The 21,504-nt window shown below is 40.7% G+C and overlaps 1 protein-coding gene across 2 annotated transcripts in view; it reads left to right on the forward strand.

The window, feature by feature from the left end:
• The first annotated feature begins 4,361 nt into the window (after positions 1 to 4,361).
• Positions 4,362 to 21,504, forward strand: part of TLL1 (tolloid like 1) — a 124,645-nt gene continuing 107,502 nt past the window's right edge. Inside the window, exon 1 of one of the 2 annotated variants that reach the window (XM_056490605.1) lies at positions 4,362 to 5,022. In XM_056490605.1, the coding sequence (XP_056346580.1) occupies positions 4,761 to 5,022 (262 nt within the window). In that variant the 5' untranslated portion in view covers positions 4,362 to 4,760. The remainder of the gene's footprint in view (positions 5,023 to 21,504) is intronic. The other variant, XM_056490606.1, reaches the window with a different exon arrangement.

Consider the following 21,504-nt stretch of genomic DNA (forward strand, 5'->3'; position numbering starts at 1 on the left):
AAACAGAAAACATAACATTGAAGGGATTTTTGTTAATTAAGCACAGAGGTTTGTAGGAAAAATTTGTATGTGAACATGCAATGAGCAGCTTTCAGAATATATCAGTACATGTAGGTGAGAAGGGAGAAATATGGTTTCTCTGGTGAGCTCACTGTTAATATCATGAGTCCTTGATTTTTAACTTCAAAAGTTTAATTTTAGTTTATATGGTTCACTCAGTATAGTGTTATGATGGTGTGTATGCACGTTAGTTACTTTAGATACTGTATTTGTCACAATGTGCTTTCAGTGTATTTTCCTACAGAATGACCACTTGGGCAGTGGGAAAAATACTTAAACATAACTACAGCTATTTCTGAAGTGCTCTAGGTACCTTAGAGTGAATATGTTTATCAGGAAATAAAGCAGGAAGGTAACCAGCTTCTGCAGAACTTCTCTGTTTCAGCCTCCTGAAAAGTCCCACAAGTCCTGGTCTCAAGGAGCTGACCCACCATGGTCTTCAGCCTTCAAAGCCTTAGGCATGTGCTGAGCTTGATGTTTGTGAATAAGCCCATTGTGTCCACCCACCTAAAACTCCACACTAGATAGAGGCCTAAGCAGCAGACAGATAGCCAAAGAATGAGGAGGAGGTGTGAGCAGTGATGTTTCAGATGTATTTTTTTTTAGTTCTGTGATTGTGTTTGTCTTTCGTACATACTTGTCCTTTTTTTGAAGTTTTTTTTTTTTGGTTTTGGTTGTTTCTTTCTTTTTGTGTAGGAAGAGCTGAAAAGCCTCCAGTTTTCTGGCTTAAAAAAAAATAATAAAAAAAAAATATATATATAAGTACCACTGCCACTTTTAACATAACTACATTTACCAGTATCTCTGTCCCTGTAATATACCCACAAATCAGGAAATTTTAAAGAAAAGGGAAAATGGCTTTGTTGTTGCTGTTGTTGTGTTCCTTTGGTTGGTTTCCTTCCAGCTTAAGCATTCTGTCTTCCTGGCTATGTATTCGTTTCTTTGGAAACGGCTGTAGGATGGATTTTTGATTGACTGTGTTGTCAGATGGATTATCAGAGTTGTGAGCTTTTTGAAATGGTAGACATGAATGTGTGATAAGGAAAAAATATTTTTTACTTAAAATGTTTCAAAAATTTGCATCATGAAAAAAGCTAGGTTGAATAATTAACAGGTTACTTAGGGAAAAAGTTTTTTTTTTTTTAATATGGAACAGTTTGGTTACTAGGAAAAAATTATTTTAATATAAAGAAGGCTTTTTACTAATGTGACTGATGGGCATATTAATAACTAAGCAATGTAGAATAGCTTCTGCAGAGCTGCAATGCATATTTTAAAGAGTAATTCTAATGTGTAGCTGCTCTGGGTTACAAGCAGAAAACAGCTTTTACCCTGACACATACACACATTTGTTACAGCGCTCATGTGCCCAGATTTCTGCATGACTCCCATCTAGCGTTTCTGAGTTTGTTTCCTGTCTTAGTCAGGGCTCTGGCAGGCCAGCTGTCCTCAAGGCTGTGAGTGCTCAGTGCTGCTCCTCCTGCGCTGGGGATGCTCAGGTCAGGGCAGAGTGAGGCTGAAGGTGACATCAGTGCCTACCTTGCTGGGAGAGTTAATCTCCCACTGCAGAGGCTCTAATAATCTCCTCACTTGGGAGACTGGCATGTTGAGGATTGCTTGTTGTGCATTCCTCTTCTTGGGCTGTAAAGCAATCAGCAAAATCAGTGTTACTAAAGCTCTGTTGACAAACATGTGCTTGCTAGACTGATTGTTTCTTTTAGGGGTGGAGGTGCAAAGGCACAGGAAAGAAAGTTAACTTTTTAAAGGTGTGTATATACGAAGCAAGAGCAAGCAGAGTAACAAAACCAGGTTGGGGTGAGGTCCACTTTTTCAAATGAGCATATAATTAATTGCACTGCAGAATAAGCTGCCTCCTTTGTGGACATAAAAAATAAAAGAAACCATATTTCAGATTGATTTATTTAGCAAAACACAGACCACCAAACCATGACACTGCAAGCAGAGGCAAAGCCCCGACACTGCTCAGAGGGACTGACAGAAAGGGTCTCTGATCGCTTCCTTGGAGTCACTTCCAAGTGCCCGAGGTGTCTGCTCGTAGAAAGTATATTGAGGAACAGGGGAAAAGAGCAGGCCACAAGTTTCTCAGCCTTTTCTTTCATCTGGTATGAGGTGTCTTTGAGGGCTTTATGACACACAGCAACTTGAACGGCTGGGACAAAGATTGCCTAGTGAAGGCTGCACCTTTTCAGGGGCAGCTACCCATTCCTTGGCTTTCAAGTTTGGAGCAACAAGGCTGAGTTAGGAGCAATGTGGTCACAACCTGGGTGCCAAAAATACAAGGGAGCACATGGATGCTTCAAAGACACTGACGCCTCTCGGTGCCAGGCTTCTTAGTACTGTTAAACTCCTATTAGCTCCTTCTTAGCTGACCTTTCCAGTTTTAATGTTATTACCTGCCGGGGGTGCCTATCTATAGCAGCACTAACCCTTCATTTGCAGAACGACAGGGGCAATGCAGAGTGCCCGGGGAGGCACTACAGATTTCTTCCTTCGAAAGGAGGTTTTGCACCGACCCCCGTATTTTGGGGGGCAGCTAAGTCTTGACAGCGGCGATAGGAAGTTGTGTCTCCCTCCCTCGATAGCAAAGTGTGCCCACCCGGAGTTTTCCTGAGCGCTTTCGGCGTGCCCCCCGCACCTGGAGCGGCCCGCGGGGCTCCGGGCACAGCCAGGGGAAGGGACCGGGAAATCTCCGCATTTCCACGTCTGCCACACAGGGAAGGCTGCCGGGAGGTGCTGCGGGGAGAGCGAGCCTGTGCGGGCTCGGACGTGAGAGAAAGACGCAGCCACCTCTCCGCGGCAGCGCTTTCAAAAGTCCGTGTTAAATGTGACACCCCGGCGAAACGGGAGCAGGAGGAACACCCCTCTACCCGCCCCTCGTCGTCCCCCCCGCCCTTTTCCATGGAAACTCATAAAAGGAGGAGGAGTAGAGTTTGCTACGGAAAAGTCTCACCTTGGTCTGAAACAGTTTCAGGCGTTTCTGCAGGATCGGAGCTGCCCGTCTCGGGGGAGGGGAGGAGGCAGGCAGGGGGATCTCTAGCTACCTATATACGTATATATATATTTTTTTTTCCCCGCTTGATCTTATTTTATTCCAGCAGCACGTATCTCCACCCCTCCTCCCCCTCCCTCTCCAGGTTGATCGGCTGAAATGAGGCTTTGCGCGCTGATCCCTTCTCGGGCTCTAAAACAAAACCCGGCCCCGCGCGGGCGGCGGCAGCTCGGGGCGGCTCGGCGCTGAAGCGCGGCGGGCCGGGCGAGGCAGGACACCGCGGAAACTTCGCTCGGAAAATAAACCTCCACCGCTTTCCTGGGGATCCACGTGAGAGCAGGAAAGCCGTGCTGCAAGATCTCTGCGCTGCTGCTGCATGCTGCGATTTTACTTTTTGTTTGACTTGATTATTATTTTTTTTTTTTTTTCTGTTTGTTTGTTGGTTCTTACTTTCATTTTGGAACCGGTTCCCAGCTGCTTGGCTGAACTTCTGGAGACCAATGGACCTTTTATAATGCCTTCTTCTGTTTTAAACAAACTGTGGGCTTTTAAACTTTTCTCTTTCCCCCTCCCCCTCGCTCCTTAACCCCCATCCTTCGGCTCATGGGGCTAACACTGCAAAGCAGCTGTAGCAGAGGAGGAAATATAGAGACACCGATTTATTTTCTTGTCTCCTAAATTGTAGTTAATTCTTCTCATCACCCATCTTCTCGCGCTTTTTTGGCTGCCGGGTGTCGATCTGTGCATTGTTTTATCTGATCTCGAGCCTTTTGTTGTTGTTGTTGTTTAAATGCCATGCCCTGCTTATCTAGAGAGAAAGCTATATGGAGATAGAGGCGTATAGTGAATGCGCGTGTTTCCATAAGACACACTATCAAGGGAGCAGATCAGAAGCAGCCCGGATCCTGACCCTGACTGTATGAATAAGTAAGCAGGATGCTGACGACTGTGTGTTAGTTGCCTGTAAGGTTTTCGTAAGTTAAAGGGGGACGGAGGAGGGGGGACAGGCCAGAGACAGAGCTTAGAGTAAGTGTTCGTGCAGAGGGGGGCGAAGCTCTGACACTTTGCTCCTTCCAGCATAGCTGCTGCCTCCCATCAGTAGAGCTCCGCGGTTTGCTCTAGAGCACCCCACCTCCCCCTCCCTCCTCCCCGCTCTCTTCCACCCGCTCCCTTTTCTTTCCTTCCTTCTTTTTCTTTGCTTTCTTTTTTTTTTTTTTTTTTTTTTTTTTTTTTTTTTTTTTTTTTTTTTTTTTTTTTTTTCCCTTTTCTTTTCCCCCCTTTTTCCCCTCTCCCGAGGCAGTTTGCTGATGTGCAGCCCGGATCCACCTCCTGGCAGCAGCAGCGGGACCCCGGTCGGCGGCGCGGCGGGCGCGCAGCGGGGCGCGGGCTGGGCGCGGAGCGGGACGCGGGCAGCAGCCGCCGCCGCCTCCTCCTCCGCGGGAAGTTTGCCCGGGGTTTGACAGAGGCGAGGGGAAGCCCTGACAGACAGGATCTCCCGGGCTGAGTCCACCCCCTGCGCCCACCCACACACCCAGCGACTTTTCCCCGGCGAGGGGGCAGGGGGGGCAGCGACGCTCATGCTCCTCACTCTGTGTCGCACCCGTCTGACTGGGGCTACCTAGGGAGCACCATCTCTTGGAAGAGCCTCCAGGTGGAGAAGGAAAAAAAATACCAACCTCCCCCAAAACCTATGGTTTCTCCATCCCTTACCCTCCTTTCCCAAGCCGGCGGGGACAGCAGAGCCGGCCGCCTAGCTCACCCTCGCCCTGCTCGCAACCTCTCCGCCCGAGGGAGGATGAAGATGCTTTGCTGGAGGATGGCACTGTGGCTGGCCGGGTGGACTGTCTGCGGGAAGCCTTCGTCCTGCTCTGGCCTTGATTATGACTACACTTACGATTTCACTGAAGAGGATAAAGCCGAGGCGATAGATTATAAGGATCCTTGCAAAGCCGGTAAGTGACTTCCACGTCTAATGCAGCTCCCCGCCCCCTCCCCAGATGGTGACTTTGTCTCGGCTTTATTCACGCGGGGTGCGTGAGGGGGGAGTCCCGGGCTCACCTGCTCCCTCCCGGGGCAGCGGCGGCGAGCGCAGCCGGAGCCCCGCGTCCAGCCCCTTAGCTGGGGAAGGGACCAGGACCTGCTTTTCTGGGACTTCCCACTCACTTCCCCGCGGTCTCCGGCTGGGCGGGCAGGGCTGCAGCGGTGCGGCCGAGAGCCGGGGGTCGCGGTGCCGCCGAGCCCGGAGCGTTTCGGGGCTCGGAGGTGCCGGTCCGGAGCGGCCGGGCCGGGCTCCGCCGGACCGTGGCGGCTTCTCCCGGGGCCCTGCCCGCCCCCGCCTCCCGCTCGCCGCCCTCCATCCCAACCTGTCTCTGCCCGGGCGGGCACCCCTTCCCGGGGCGTGGATGTGGATGTGGATGCTCCCGAGCGGCAGGGCTCTGCCGGGCTTCAGCGGGCGAGCCCACGGGTCCCGCTGCCGGAGCCCACCGGGGCTCGGTGCCCGACAGATCCCTCTCTACGCTGGGCGGGAAGAGTTGAGCTACAGCCTCTTCTCACTTTGCACAGCGGTTTTCTAGAGCGGTTATCCTACTGATTTAGGACTGCAGCCTCGTTAATGCCAGATACAGTTCTTCACCCATTAAAGTTATCAGTAACAAGAACTGACCTCAGGAACCGGGTTCACTGGCATTTCAGTAGACAAGTGTGATGCTTTTTTCATCCTCCCCAAGGTATTATCAACAGCAGCAGTGGTTGTCCATTCCCAACAGCTCTATTGTTAAACAAGTGCTCAAGTTTTCTAGCAGCCTCTTTTACACTAATTAGTTATTTTATATTCTGAAAACTAGTTCAGCCAAAGGTTGTGTTCACTATATCTGTGTGGTTTTCTTTAATTTATTGAAGAGAATGTGGTGTACATATATGCCAAATATGCAGACACTTTGTTTTTCTAGACACAAAAATATTTTGTTACTAAGTGTGAATTGTTAGGTCTGACTTGCTTACAACTGAAGAATGTTCAAGTTCAAAAAGAACAGAAGCAACTGCAAACAAAACATTATTTTTTCCTCAATTAGTACTCACAAATAAGTGTAAGTAACTGGTCATTAACCTAAACTCTTTTCTTCTGGTCTGCAATTCTTTAGGAATATTCACATGCATCATTTTATATAATGAGAAATGCGTATTTACTCTGTTTGCTGTGGGATTCTTGTTTCATAGTGGGAATAATTAGCAATTATAATTCATGATACTTAATGTTTTGAGGTTATGCATGAGAGAAAGACAACAGTAGGAGACTGCAATTTGATCTGCATTGCCAATTCTCTGCCATCACTTTGTTTTGCCTGGAGAAAGAAGCATTTGTTTGGAAAATTTGGCCCATGGAAACATTTTATTGAAGTTCTTACTTGTGTTGCTTCACAAGTATAGGAAGCATAGGTACTACTGGGATGAGAGATGGGTAGATGTATGAAGCTTTACCTGTGTGTAGTTCCTCTTAGTCTTAAAAGCTGTCACTTTGAGGTTCTCTATCCAGTAAAAAAAAACATTTTTTGTTTGCTTTTTAATGTGTGATAGTTCTTTGGAAATAAAAATGTTCCTCACTGCTGCACACTGGCATGTACCATGTACCCATCATTTTTAATAAAAACATGAAAACTCTATATGTCAATGAAACTGATCCTCCAAGAGTATTTCCCAGTTTACTTTTCCTGCTAGACCTTCCTTACAGGCTCCATTAGTCTCAGCCTTTAAAGTACTGGTGCCTGATCAAAGATGCTGGGAGTAGTGGGTGCTCAGCCTCTTAGCAGCATACTCCAAGTGTGTGTTCTCCCTAGCTCAGTTCTTATCATCAGGAGTGGGTTTTGGACTCCCAGGAGTAAATTTACTCTGCCATGAGGGTGGGCTCCACAGTGAGGCTCTGTAGAAGGACAAAGCCAGGCTTCACACTCAGGGGTGTGAGACCTTCACACTCAAATTTGTGTGTCACTCTATGCGCAAGGTAACAGGATAAAATAAGAGAATTCTTACTGAGATAACACTCAAGGTATGCAAGCTTTCTAGATACAATTAACACTGGCTTTTACTGCATCTTGAGGGCCTGCAGCTGAGGCTGTAAAAGTGTTTGTTTTTTGTGGTTTTTTTTTTTTTTTTTTTTTTTTTTTTTAATCTGTTCAGGCTGGTCAGGTCAGTCAGTGTTCTATTAGGAACCAGATATAAGTGAATTTCTGCAACTTAACAAGCACCTAAAGTAATTTCTGGTTTTACCTAGTGGCATACTTCAAAAACTCCAGTGATACCCATGCAAGTTTTAGACATGCTAGAATAATCTGACCTTTCCCCAAATATGCTGATGTAAGATTGTTTCACCTGTACTTTAGAAGTTATTTGCATTCAAATTTTCCCCAGTGAGTAGTGTTGGCTGCTTAGTTTTCTACTGCATAGACTACATTTGTAATCTTGTGACAGAAAGCACTGTACATGAGACATCAGATCCATAGTTAATAAGTTGTAATTCTATATCTCTTCATAGATACCTACCCCTGTTGAATTCATGTTCTTTTGGCAGGTCCCTTTCTCCTTGTTTTATTGTGAAAAACGTGCAGAAATTTACCAGAAACACACTGTGTCAGCCTATGAGGGGTTATTTATGGGTATTCTGTGGGATTTTTTTATGGATACTCTATGTGTGTTTTAACATTTTCATGAGGAAGGGATCATTTTAGTGAATGTGCCTGGAGTCACACTGTTGCTTTGACTTAAAGCTCCCAGCAGGAGCAGCACAGTGCGGGATGCTATAGAGGCTGAAAAGTACATTTTCTTACAGTATTTCCAGCTTTGTGAAAAATCTACAGATAGGAGTTTGTCAGATGCCTGTAGAGCTAGGAGGTGTTTCTGGAACTGATGTTGCCATTTGCATCTAAAACAGCAGGTATTTTATGCAAAGTACAGTCTCAGTAGTGAAGCCAGTACATGGGGAGCCCTGAAGTGCCTGGAGAGATGATGTGATGCTGCTGGGGACACGACCACTGGAAGGAAGCTGTTGACATTGTGCAGAAGAACTTGATGAGCTGTGTGGTTTCCCATGGGTTTGTCTGCAGACCTTTAACCTGTGTGTGAATTTTGGGTCATGCTGCTCCTCCTTATAACAAGAATCCTGGCACACTGTAACAGCGGGATGTGATCTAACACGGTTTCTGTGCTTCTGATGTCTCAGATATTTCCTTGTGTCTCTCTGCAGGATGTTGCCCTCAGTGTTTACCTTTGTGAGTTCAAGTGTAAGGCATTCTTAGGTCATCTTCAAGATCTAATTTGCCAGAAGATGTGAAGCTGGGGACGCCATGCTCAAAATCTAAGGACATAGATCAGCATTTGTATAATCACATATCACTCCAAAGAAGAATATATTGAGTTAGATTTCAGATTTCAAGGGGCATCATCAGACTTTTCAGATTGCAGCCTGCACCTGCATTATCTGTGGGTTCATGAAGTTTTTCCTCTTTTTTCATTCTTACCACAGTTTATGGCTTATTCAGGATATCTGCTAAGAACCATAGAGAGTGAGATGGCTTGAAAAATCATTTCCCATCCTGTAATACTTGTTCATAGCCTGGACTTAGTTGATATTCAAGGTTTTTTGAAGGCTTTTGTGTTGTTTTCTCAGCAGCTTTGTTTTCCTAAAACAAAACAAAGCACATGAAAAAAGAGGGTGTACTCTGGTGTGGTCTTCCAATTAAAATACCATAAACTGTGGGAGATTAGTCAAGAAGTCTTAGTTTTGTTGTATAGCCACAGCACTGTTTCAGCCTCTGGACAGCTGACTGTCCTTAGATAAGTCTCACTCTTAGCATTTCTTCTATGAGGTATTTCACTTCCTAAAACAAATGGTAAAGGTTTGGGGAATAAGCTTGAAGCTGAGTTCCTTGGGCTATTATTTTTCTCTTTTGTGGATCTGTTTTTTTTTTTTTTTTTGTTTGTGTGTTTTTTAAACCAGAAATTTTGTCTTGCACTAGGGGAAATTCTCCCAAGGAAAACATCACTGAAACTTTTACAGTTTTCACTGCAGTTAGTTTGGATTACTCCCCCTACCAAAACCCAGTTAATTGGGATTTTTTTCCTTTCAAATGATGATTGAATTGCTTTTATTTTTTTTCCCTCAGTGAAGCCAGATTAAAGTGTCAAAAAAATATTGAAGACTAACAATTACATTTTCAGCTGAAAGTTTATTAGCATGCATTTATTTGACTAAGAACAAATTCTGTGTGTATGCATGCCTGCCTGCTTGAGAATTAGAGAAAATTAAGACAGACTGTCCTCACATGTCCATTTCTCCCCCCTGTGAGAATCTAAGGAACTTGTTTGTTTACTTTGCACCTTTATAAATAATAATAAAAAGGTCTGGATTGTCCATAGCAGGGAAATTAGTATTTCCCACATCACTGAAGCATCAAATCTAGTAATATATTTTGTTTGTAAAACAGCTGAACAGGAAGGATTGATGGTAAATGTTAAGTGCAATTATTATGCAGTGTTATCTGTAACTGCAGTCTAACTATTGTTTCCTGATATTGTAGTAGCAGCTTTCTATACTGCTACATTTTTATTTTAGTTTCCCTCTTGTGCTCTGGGACATGTGCTCAGTTGTGAGCATTCTAATTGTGCATTCTGGTAATAGGAAAATTCTTAAATCCTCTGATTATATATTTTGAATCTGTTGCATGATTTAGGTGATCAAGATCTTTAAAGTTCAGTCATGTAGTAGACTCTTAAAGCTATATTGTGCAGTTTGTACTAATATAGAGGTTGTGCTGCTAATATCACTTGCCAGATTGACAGAACTGTGACTGTTCATGTAGTAAATGCATAGTGTAGGCAGCTGAAACAGAAACAAGCTTTTCTGAATACTCTTCCCAACTGGTTTCCATCCTGCTGTGGGTAAACTTATAGGGTAAATAAGACTACTGACAAATTTAGCTTTTAAATATTCTTTTTCCCCCAGAATTCTCCACCATTGCTTTATCTTTTATGCCCTTAAATGTGGTATCTCAATGCCTTTGAAAGAGATTTCTGAGAACATAAAGTTCTTTTTCTCCTCAGCTTCATTGAAAAGATTAATTCAAGATGAAACTCTGTGAAAACTACATTAAATGAATATGCTTTATGTTCCAGCTTTGTGAATATCCTTCCACAGCAAATGCTCAATTTCATGTGCAGAGCACTTTCCATAGGCGTCTGTTTCTGAATGTATGTCCAACGTGTCAAACTGCAAGGAGCAGTATTACATCACTGCAAAATGAGTCTAATTGACAAATCTAATTGAGCTTGGAATCAAGTCCCCAAGGCAAGCTCTGAAACATTCACCACACCTGGATGTCTGCCTTATGTCATGCTGATTGCCCCTCTGGACAATAGGGTGGATAAGCTTATGACATAATTTCATTCACTTCTTTTTGGGGAGAAAGTCATATCTGTGGTGCATGGCAGTGACAGAAGGTCTGTAAAATGGAAGAGCTGTAGGATCAGAGAGTCAATTTCTGGTTTTCACAAGCACAATGGACATTGTGGAGAAGGAAGACTTCCTTTTTGCCTTCTTGGATACAGTATAGTAGTCTAAATTTTATAACAGTGAATGAACAATGGAAGAAATCTCCAGTCTTTGTTTAGACAAGATGTATCTATCCTTGAACTGAAATAGCTTTTTATAGTCTGGCTTTCAACTTAGAAAAAATATTATGGTATATATTTTTTGGTTTTAATATGTGACTGTAGAAAAGATATATTGGAAGAGCAATATTACAGAACAAAACTAAATTTTGGCCTTTCAAAGCTTACAGTTGGATGAGCACATTTCAAATGGTTTTTCAGACTTTTTTCAACCTCTTTAGGATCTTTCTAATCTTGCTTTAGTCATTATTGAATGCAGTCCATTCCCTCCATTCTTAACCAGAAGCAACCTCTATCCACTTCCCTACTACATCTCTTCAGAGTAACAGAACTGGAAGTGTGACTAGAGAAATCTTTGTGTATTTTTAGCTCTGTCTTGTCAGGATATTTTTCTTGGCTGAGAGCTAATGGCCAATCTGTTAATGTGTTTTAATGCATATTCATTCTTTGTGTCTGCTGTGCATCTTCTTTTCCTGTAATTTCTTTCATTGTTACTATGGCAAGTTCCCTTGCTTCTGGATTTCCCCTCCACTGAATGCACTTTTAACTTGCTTTTCAGCTTTTCCCTGTGCTGCCTGACCATTCTTCTACTCCTCCCTGTTTTCCTCCCTCGATGCATTATTCTCTTGCTTACGAGAGAATAATTCCAGATATATTCCCTCCAAATATAACTTCAGCCTCATCACCAGGCATTCTGTAAGATTGTCTTTAGTGCTTTGGTAGTTCTGTAGCAGAGAACTGGGCACCTGTGCACGCAGCTGGAAATGAGGAGGAGGAGGAAGACGAGTGGGCTGTGTGTGACCAGCGTGTTCTCAGAGTGCTGGGTGCTCAGTGGGCTGCAATGATCTGCTCAGCACTGCACAGCAATCCTGAAATATCCAGCTACAAATGTGTACACAGAGCACAGACATGACCCTTCTTTCTCTGTTGGACTCACACACCTGAACACCAAGGTTTGATGTGAAGACAGTCCCTTGCTGATCAGCAGCAGGAGCACTCCAAGCACTGGAATAAATAAATAGTTGTATAAATAGTACTGCAGCAGAACAGGCTGGGCTGGGAAGTGTGAAGGTGGAGGCTGTGCTGTGGACAGGTTTTGCCTGAGTAATGGTCTGCAAGTGCAAATGGTGAGTGGCTGTGAGTGAGAATCAGATGCTTGAAAATATTTGAGCACAATCAGATAGCTCTGAGAGAACATTAATGCAACAAAAGGTAGGTTTGTGGGTTTTCTCTTCAATATTACAAAATGTCAAAAAAATCAATATTATTCTAAAATAACTCCTATTTTTTTTCTTGAGGTGTGTGAAATACAATGCCTAATAGGATATGCAGCGTTTATTAAACCAGTTTCCTTGCTATATATACTTTAATGATAAAAAAATCCATCAATAATTGACTAGAATTGATTTTGAATTTTTTCCCTTCATTTTGATGGTTATAAGTGATGCCTGATCAGGAAATAATCAGCAAAATCAAAAAAAATCAAAAAATCAAAATTGCAAAGGAAGGATGTTTATTTTAAAATTCGTTTTCAATGCATTTTAATTGACTTTGGAAATTTTCTGTCTTGCTCTCCTCATGAATTTCATGTCTGTTCCTACAGAAACTGAATGAGAGAGATGCATTGCTACATTTGAAAGGTGGCAGCACCTCTCCAGTCACATTGTGATTCTTGGATATTGTAAATTGTGTGGTGGAATTTAAGTATCAGGTCTTATAAGAAGTGAGGGGACAAGGATATCAGCTGGGGAGGTTGTATCAAAATAGCTGCACAGATGAGTGACATTCTCATGCTGGTAGCAGCAGTTAAATATATTCATAATAACAAGTTTAATTATTATTAAACAACAACAAAAAAAATCAATTTCATTGGTGTCTGAAGTTTTAATAGGTGCTAGTTAGGTATGTTCTTGCCTTCATGGGCATTGGAGCACTAAAGACCAACACTTTTCCATGTTTCCAAAGATATAAATATATCCCAAAAATATAAAGCATCTTGCTTAGGGCACAGTGATTGTCCAAAGAGTGTCCAAAAGGCAGAACTTCTGATGTTTCTGGATGATTTATTCAGATAAGCAAAGAAAATAATTTCAGATAGTTCTTATATAATAGCAAGATTTATTTAAGCAGTTTACTTGCAGAGTGAATTATATTTGCTTTCACAAGGAGTAGTTTTAGAACAACTCTGCGGGTGTGAGAACATGACGATGAACTGCCCAATTTCTCCATCTGGTAAAATGTCCTTATATTTATAACAAATTTGCATACATCTTCTTTATCTCTCGTACTTGCTTTTTTCCCTTACTCAACATTACTCTTACAATCATGCTCTTACTTCAGCTTTATTTGTAGGTGGGTTATGCCACACTGCTTTACAACTGTTTTCATACTTATAATTCTGTACTTCATCCCTTGTATAAATGTACAGGCAAATGGGTGAATTAAGTATTTTGTGTTTGGGCAATCTGCTTTGCCCTTTTCAAATGAAGAGCAGAGTGTGTTTCCATGAAAAATTGCCAGCGCCACGTTGAAGGCATGTTACCCATTTTTTACAACCTTCATTTAAGTACCAGGATCTTTGATATTCCATCAGCCCATCCTTTTGTGGTAATATGAACTATTCAGTCTTTAATTATGGAACTCTTCAAGACTGTTGATTCAGGACTGAATTGTGGAATCTTTTTTTTCTGTTGTTAGTGATATGGCATAATTGCATTTTGTTCTAATATAACTTACAGAGATTAATCTTTTATGCTTTAGAAACAAATTGTTAAAGAAAATCCCAGAATAAACCCTTAGACAAAAAATATTAATTCAGCCTGTAAATTGCTAAGGATCCAGGCTTGCATGGGTGTTTAATTCTCCCAAGATTACATTGTTGGAAAAAACTGTTTAATGAAAACAGAGTAAAAAGATGTTCAAGTCAGCAAAGAGAAAAATGAAAGAGAAGAAACATGATAAACATGAACAATTTCAGAAATTATACAAGAAGATAAAATAGAAGATATTTGTTTGTACTTCTATTAGTCTGTTAAATTCTGAAGTGGAAATTTCAGAACAGAGACTAGGAGATGTGGGGATTTTATGCAACTTGTTTTTACATTGAAATCTGCTAAAGGATTCCACGGAGTCAGTATTTGGATTTATGATATGACATTTACAGAGGTAGCAGAGGTATCTGGAGGGCTGATACTTAGTAATGGTAACAATAATGATTTTCAAGTGGGTATATACCTCAGGCTTCAGAGTTCAAGCCAGTATTTAGTAGCTTGAAACAAGGGTGAACCCCAATATATGGCAAGATTATGCCTGTCTATCTACTGCAAATTCTTGTTTCTTTCTCTGAAGCAGCTGGTGGTGACTGCTGTCAAAGACAGGACCTTGGATATGATCCAGTGTTGCAGTTCCTTTGTTCCTCAGCCCTTCCTAAGTGCTATTTCAAAAACTCATGTCTTGTAGCATGCCTAAAAGATAAATGGAATATAGCTATTTTGGGATGTGAATGAATTTCAAAGGTCAATATCACTGTAAACACATTGACCAACTCTAGTTGATGAAAATGAATGTATGCAAGCAAACAAGAAGATAACTGCATTTACCTATGTTTATAGATTGTCAGTATGTGTTCAGTGGAGCACTTGTACACATTTATCTGTAAATCATGTGTATGTACACACTCACCTGACTACCTAAGGAGCTACCAATAAATCATAGATGCCTATAGAAGTATTTATAGAGGCTCTTTAAAGTCATGTGCACAGTTTGTGTGGGTGCTTTTCTTCTTTTTGCTTCTCCCCCACTTATAAATGCCAAGGTAAATTGTGTGTAAAACAGACTAGAGGCCATTGGACTCAGTGGGAGTGTTTCCAGTTACTTTAGAGATAATGTTTATAGGTGAACAAGTAATAAGCAGGGCTGACTAATGCACTTCTGCTTACTTGGGCTATGGCTTACTTGTATGCATGTGCTCACATGCTTTGCAGGCACATCAATGAAGGCAGTTGGATTTTTGCCCCAGCTTCTGTAGTTGTCATCACTAACACAAGAGTATAATGAAACCTTGCATTCAGTGACCTTGTGATTACAGGTTCTTTCTTGCTGGACTGGGGTGTGAAAAAAATCCAGCAGCTTGAAGAGCATCTGATTTTCTCTTTTTCTCCCCTTATGAGAGGCCTCAGGATATGACTGGATTTTGATTAATGCAACAATTTCTCAGCCATTAGAGATAGGTTTCTTCTTGTCATAGCTGAATAATCAATTAATTGGGCAATCTGATAAATGGCTAAAGATGCTGATGAACATGATGGTTGCAGTTGCATATACAGTTCCTTATCTGTATAATTTCAAGACATGTAAAGTCAAAGATAATAAGCATTTGTTACAAAATACAGCAGGCATGTGAAACTGGTGTCAATCATGTACCATTAGGTAAAATTTGACGAGCCCTGGAAGTTTCCTCAGTGATTTGCAATGTCCCCAAATTAACATATTTTCTAATGCAGAGGCTGCTAGTTGCTAAAGAGATTTTGGGAAACTAGGAGGAACATCAGGAGGTACTAATATCCCAATTTATTTAATAAATTGAAGAATTAGTTAATGGCAAAATAAGAAAGGAGCAGAAAGTTTTATTTTTTTCCCCACTCCTATATGTAGTATGGATGGATTGGAAAAGCTCTAGATTGTTGTATAGAACTGAGTGACCTTACAACATAGCCTGACTCTGTGCAAATCTTGCATTTAACCATGTAGTTTGTTACTCTTGTGCTTTGGAAACTTCTGTTTTCTTTCTGATGTTGTTTCTTCAGTGCATTGAACTTAAATCCTGGCCAAAGTGAGAGCTGCAGGTGATAAATGAGTCTAGGTTTGACTGAGGATTCTTGTTGAAGAAAGTTCTTGGCTTTATTATGGAGTTTTCTGGAGTTACTTGGTAAGGGAAAGAAGTAAGGAGAAAAATCTTTTCCCTTCATAAGAAGATTGATCTTCTCCAGTTTTTTGATCCTTTGATCACTAAATTGCAGGAGTGGTAGAGAGCAGAGAGTGTAGGAGAGGGGTTTCCTGGTTTTTTTCCAGTTCTCATCTGCATTCTTGAGGATTAAACCCTTTCACACATGAAATGCAGGTGAAAATACAGAAACCTAATCCAAGCTTTTTGAATATTTTCATTCATAATGCCTTTAATTTGGAAAAAGCTGAATTAAATATGAATTGTAGTGCTGATGGATCACAGTCAGTGTGTCTACAGAAGTGAAGCATGAGTAGAGGGAATTCATAACATACGCTTCCTTTTGCATTATGGAAGGGAGCCAAACACAAAGATGCCTCCTAGATCAGTAATGTGTTTATGGAGATATGCATAAAATGTTAGAGAGAAATGCAAGCTATTCTGTGGTGCTTTAAATCAAAAACGTTGAGAGCCAGCTAAAGTCATGACAATCTTTATCAACTCAAAGAAAATTAATTTTTCTTGGCTATTTTTTGAGAATTTTAATAATGTATCTTAGATTTATTTGGTGTAGGGTGCAGCATCCCATCACAAATATGTATTTTTACTGATTCATTGATCTAGAAATTCTAGGTTCAAGTTTGTATGAGAAATCAAATAATTTCCTCAATTGCTTACACTTATAATCAAGTCTTTCCAAATATTTTGTTTGTCTTTCCTAATTATGAACAAGGTCAGACTAAATAACAGCCATAAGGAGAAAAAAAAAATACCCAACAAAAAAAGAGAATGTAAATAGTAATCCTTAATTCTAACTACATAATCTTATAGATGAAGAAAAAGTATTTGACCCTTGGTTTCTGCTCACATAATCTGGTTTGACTTCATTGACCTAAAATATCCTAGGCTTTATCAGTGGAGAAATGTTTTTCTCCTTCCAACAAGCAGATGATGTGTGATCAAAATCAGCAAAGACCAGGATAAGATTTTGGATCCACTAGCAAGTGCTAATGGAAAAAGTTAACATTCCCATTGTCTGTGTGATTCCTCAATTGTGATTCTTTTTATGCTGCACTGATATGGAAACAAACCCATTGTACAGGGTTTGGAAAGGAGCATGTGCAAGGTTTGCTCCTGCACTAATGGAGCTACAGGGATCCCTTGTGCCCACAGGGCACAGCCAAACACACACTGTATCTTTCCTTCCTGCCCTCTTCAGAATCACTTCTGGGTTTAGTTTCCCATCCTGCTTGTTGCCTGAGGAGTCACAGGTATCAGTGTTTAAATCTGGATAAGTGCTTAGAGAAATCACAGAGAATGGGTTATTTGCCAAGGCAAAGCCAGGCAATCAGGTAAAACTGAGATGCAAATGATAGGTGAATTACTCTGTACTGAGCTGTCATAGGTGGTTTCCAGCAGAAATTTCTGTGATGGCTTTTTTTCTGCAGAGCAAAATGCTCTCTCTATCTGCTGCTAAAGTAGTGACTTTTAATTAATGATACACATATCAAAATTCCTTGTGGTATTTTGTTCCAACCTGTCATTCTGTTAAATATGGATGAATTGTTCTTGCACAGATATTTTGGTTTTGCTTTTGGACACTGCTGTGGATTGTTCAGTAGCTCTGACACCTGGTAAAATGCCTTGTCTTACAACGATTTTGTGTCAGGATGCTTGTTATGCTTTTTCTTTCTGTGAGATTGGCCTAAGAAAAGGTAGCTACCTTCCTTGCAAATTTTGAATTTCATCTCTTTGGACTATCTTAGCTAAAATAGCACTGTCTTGTATCCTGCTGTGGGATACAGCAGATCCAGCAGGTGGGATGTAGAAGAACAGACCCTGGGTTGTGTTAGATGGGCTGTGATATGGGCTGTACAGCAGGGAGCTATGCTCTGGGAAGGGACCCACAGCAGCCAGTGAAGGTGTTTTGTTTGGGGGTTTCTTTCCCTTTATGATAAGAGTGTTTTCATTTTTTGTCTGACTTTTGTGTTCTGGCACCTTTATGTATGAATATTAAATGCTTTATGTTTATGTGCTGAAACACATAAGGGTGAATAAGGCTGTATATAAGGCTGAATTCTTCACTCAGGCTGTACTTCCTCTCAGGATCTCCTGTTACTTCTAATGAGATGAATGGCATGGTGGTGTTCACCTTAATGAAGTCAGAATTTAAGGCTGAAGAAAAATGGTATTTAGGGTCACCTTACTGAAACTTATTGGGAATGTATTTTTTTTTTTCAACAATGATTACAGTGGAGTCAAGAGGTAACTGGGTAATTATTGAATTGGGTGCAAAGAAAAGAACTAATTGTGAAAGCTTTTGCTGTTGCTGTTCCTTTACAGTAGGAAATTATATGGAGAGAAGATGTTGTAGCAAGGGGGAGCATAGAGGAACTGTTCTGTGCTGCGAGCCAAAGGACATCATTAAGAACACTCCTATTATCTGGAAGCCTGACTTCCTGTCTCAGTTTCCTCATGGGTCTCAGTGAATGGCAGAAGAAATGGAACACTTTCCTGCTTGGCCAAAAACTCTGCTAAATGACTCCTCTGGCTGCACGCCACACCATGCTCTGGAATAAATCCTGCAGCTCCCCCCTGAGTCTGGAGGGTACTTGCTGTAGTTCCTTGGGGCTACTGGAGTGAATTTTAGACAGCTGAGGAATACTGTAATGCTTCAGGTGTCCTTTTGTACATCTTGAAAAATTCTTTTTGTGATGGGGACCAAGAGATGCATTGACATTTTATTAATGTAAGAGCGTCAAGAATGTCAGGTTTTCCATATTTGGTAAATGGCTTTACTACAATGGAAATAGTGTAGCATTTGTAAAATGTACCAGAAACATGCATAAAATAAGATGCTTTTAGATATGCATTCAACTAAATAAGTAATTTTCTGTTTTTTTTCCTACATTGTTTTAGCACACTAGTGTTTATGTGCTAAAGTTATAAATATACTTTTATTGTAATGTATAAAAATAATATAGTAAAGATTCTTCTATATAGAATGAAACAAATTTCAGACATTTTATTAAGTGCTGTAGATGATGCATTTTCTAGGCATAGAGAGGAGTTTAAACAAATTTTCCTCTTTTTTTGTTTCTGGTCTTTGGTACATTTCTATAACATACGTATTAGCCCACAAAACTTTCAGTATTTTCTCTTAGCTCTGATTTTAATTAAAACTGCAGCACCAAACTTTTGATTCAGTTGTTACTGTCAGTTTCTATACTTTCTATTTTAACTACAGTTGGCAAGCAAGCACCTCGCAGCTGACTCAAAGGAAACTTGGCGAAATATACACCATTTCCCAATAGCTTTTCTCTATAGTAGAAGATATATGGGACAGTGTTTAATAACTTTTGTCTTGTTTTGCATCCAAGAAGAAAAATATGTTTAATTCTCTGGAGCAGGGAAATGCTTACCATAGTTAGTGCTCTGTATGTGTCATCTTTCAAGGGTGACAAGCAGCTGTCCAGCTGGAAATATTTGGCATACTTGGAAAAAAGTACAGAAAATGCTTAATGCCACTGGTGCATTTCAACAAGAAAGTATTGATCAGGTTCTGGTTTGTTCCATTTGCTCTGTTTTATTTTTTTCTCCTGTTAGTTTGTCTCATAGTTTTTTACTGTGTGTTCCTTGTTCAGGCTTTCCTGAATTTCAGTGCAAACTTACTCTGCATGAGTTCCACGGTGTACCAGCACAGAGGGTGATGTGAAACAACTCTTCTGACACTGAAACAGCTGTCAGCTTCTTGTGGGGATGCAATTGTGCCATCCAGGCTTGATGCTGGGGTCGCTGGGTTTTTTCCCAAGGAAGCAGAACTTCTGTGTAATGCTCATCATGCCAGACCATCCTGTAGTCTGTTTTCAGACTCCTTTGTATAGGTGGCTAAATGCTTTCTAACATTTCTTTCTAATGCCCTTGGCTGACAATCAGTGCTGCCACCCTTGATACCTGTGCATTCTGAGATTTGGCACTAGTGGAGGCATAGTGGGTGGTCTTTTCTATCTGTTGGCTACAGGAGGAAAGCAGAGACTTCCTTTTTTATGGCAGTTTATTGATGTTAAGGTCATGATTTTGAAAGCTGAAAGTTTGGGGATCTAATTTATTCCCATTGCTTCCCCTCCCTGAGCAGCAAGACAACTTTGTCCTTTCTGTTGCACCTAAGAGTTCTCTCCCGGACATCCTTTTCCCATTTCCTCCTGATTCAGAGGAAGAAGGAGAGACTTCTGTGCCTACCCACAGTTTTCAGAGTCACTGGTAAGATGCCACCAAAAGTTCCTCATCCTTTGCACTCTTGGCACAAAATGTAAGATTTCAACTAACATGGTGAAGAAATGTTGATTTGTATTGCTAGCATGGGTGTATTTCATTATCTGTAGTTAAGAATTTATATTAAAAAGGTGTCTCATAGTTACACATGAAAAATGAAAAACAAAAAAACCCACCCTCCTTAATAAGAGGAATTTTTTAAGTTCCAAGGAGAGAGAACATTAAAGGTGCAGAAGGCAGTGTAAATACATATTTCCAAGTTCTTTTGATTCTTTATTTATTTTAATTCACATATTTTTATTTTTGTGCAAGAGTAACACTGTTCACCTTCTGTGGCCTAAATGAATTCCTATAGTTAAATGTAGATGTTCTTTCTGGAAAAAAAATTATAAGCTAAAAAATTCTGCTATTGTCCTACTAACAGGACAAAATTTGGCTCAACTATTTGTATTATTTTCACCCTTACTTTTAAAGTAAGGATTTGGGTCCAGTATTGAAGGTTTACCTTTTAAAGACTCAGGTGTATTTGTGCTTTATCACTATTGCATATCATCATATTATTTAGCTGTTATCACTATGTAATATTTGTCTAAGGATTTCTATAAGTTACCTCAGAGAGTTTTGCTTTCCTAAGTTTATTGTGTTTTACTTATTTTTGTTTTGACAAATACTTCTCTGAAATTAAGTTTGCACAGAGTTTCTTCCTGATGTTTTTCTGACACTAATATGGGATGAAGTAGGTCTTTAGTAGACAAATGGCAAGTTTGTGAGAGGGAGCAGTGTTTCTTTATGTAGACTGGCTATGGATAGATTTGGTGTGGATATAACTAGTAATAAAATGCAATATTGGTGCACCCAGTGATGTGACTGTGAGGAAAGCTTGCCCGTGCATCACAGGCTTGTAGGAATAAACTGAGTTAAAAATATTCCCAAAGAGAGCTGCCTAAAGGAGATTGTTGAGGTTTGCCCTCACTAGATCTGTCAAATTTCTGTTCAAAGCAAACCTAGAAGAGAAGTAAGAAATGGTAATTCTAGAATTCTTATTCCAGTTGCTGCTTATATAAATGACATTGTGTTTTAATTCTTACATGTTTGGGTAGCTGTGGCAGTTTGAATTTTTTTTAGATCATCAACTTAGACTTGAGTACTAAAACATTAGCAAGTCTTGATTATGAAATGTCTGTATCATTTGTGCTGTCAAAATGAACATAATGTGATAACAAAGCAAAATTTCACTCTCAATCAGCTCCATAAGGTCAATTAAACTAGCTGCAATATATGTTGACACAGAAACAGTTTGATAGATCAACTGTAACTTGAAGAAGTGCATGAACTTGGGTTTAATTGTGAAGGTTTAGTGTAATTTGGTAATGTAAATGAAAAACTTGCTGTCATTATGTGTTCTAGGTAAAATCTTTTGGAAGCGTCTGCCAGCCTCTTCACTGGTTTACAGAACAGACTAATATTAAATTTAGGGGAGTAAAATTTGTATGGGGGACACTTTGCATTTGAAGATGATTTGCTTCAAAAGCTTACTGATGGGTGCAGTATTCAGATTGTT

Source organism: Oenanthe melanoleuca, chromosome 4, assembly GCF_029582105.1.
Source record: "Oenanthe melanoleuca isolate GR-GAL-2019-014 chromosome 4, OMel1.0, whole genome shotgun sequence".
In the NCBI taxonomy this organism is placed as follows: domain Eukaryota; kingdom Metazoa; phylum Chordata; class Aves; order Passeriformes; family Muscicapidae; genus Oenanthe; species Oenanthe melanoleuca.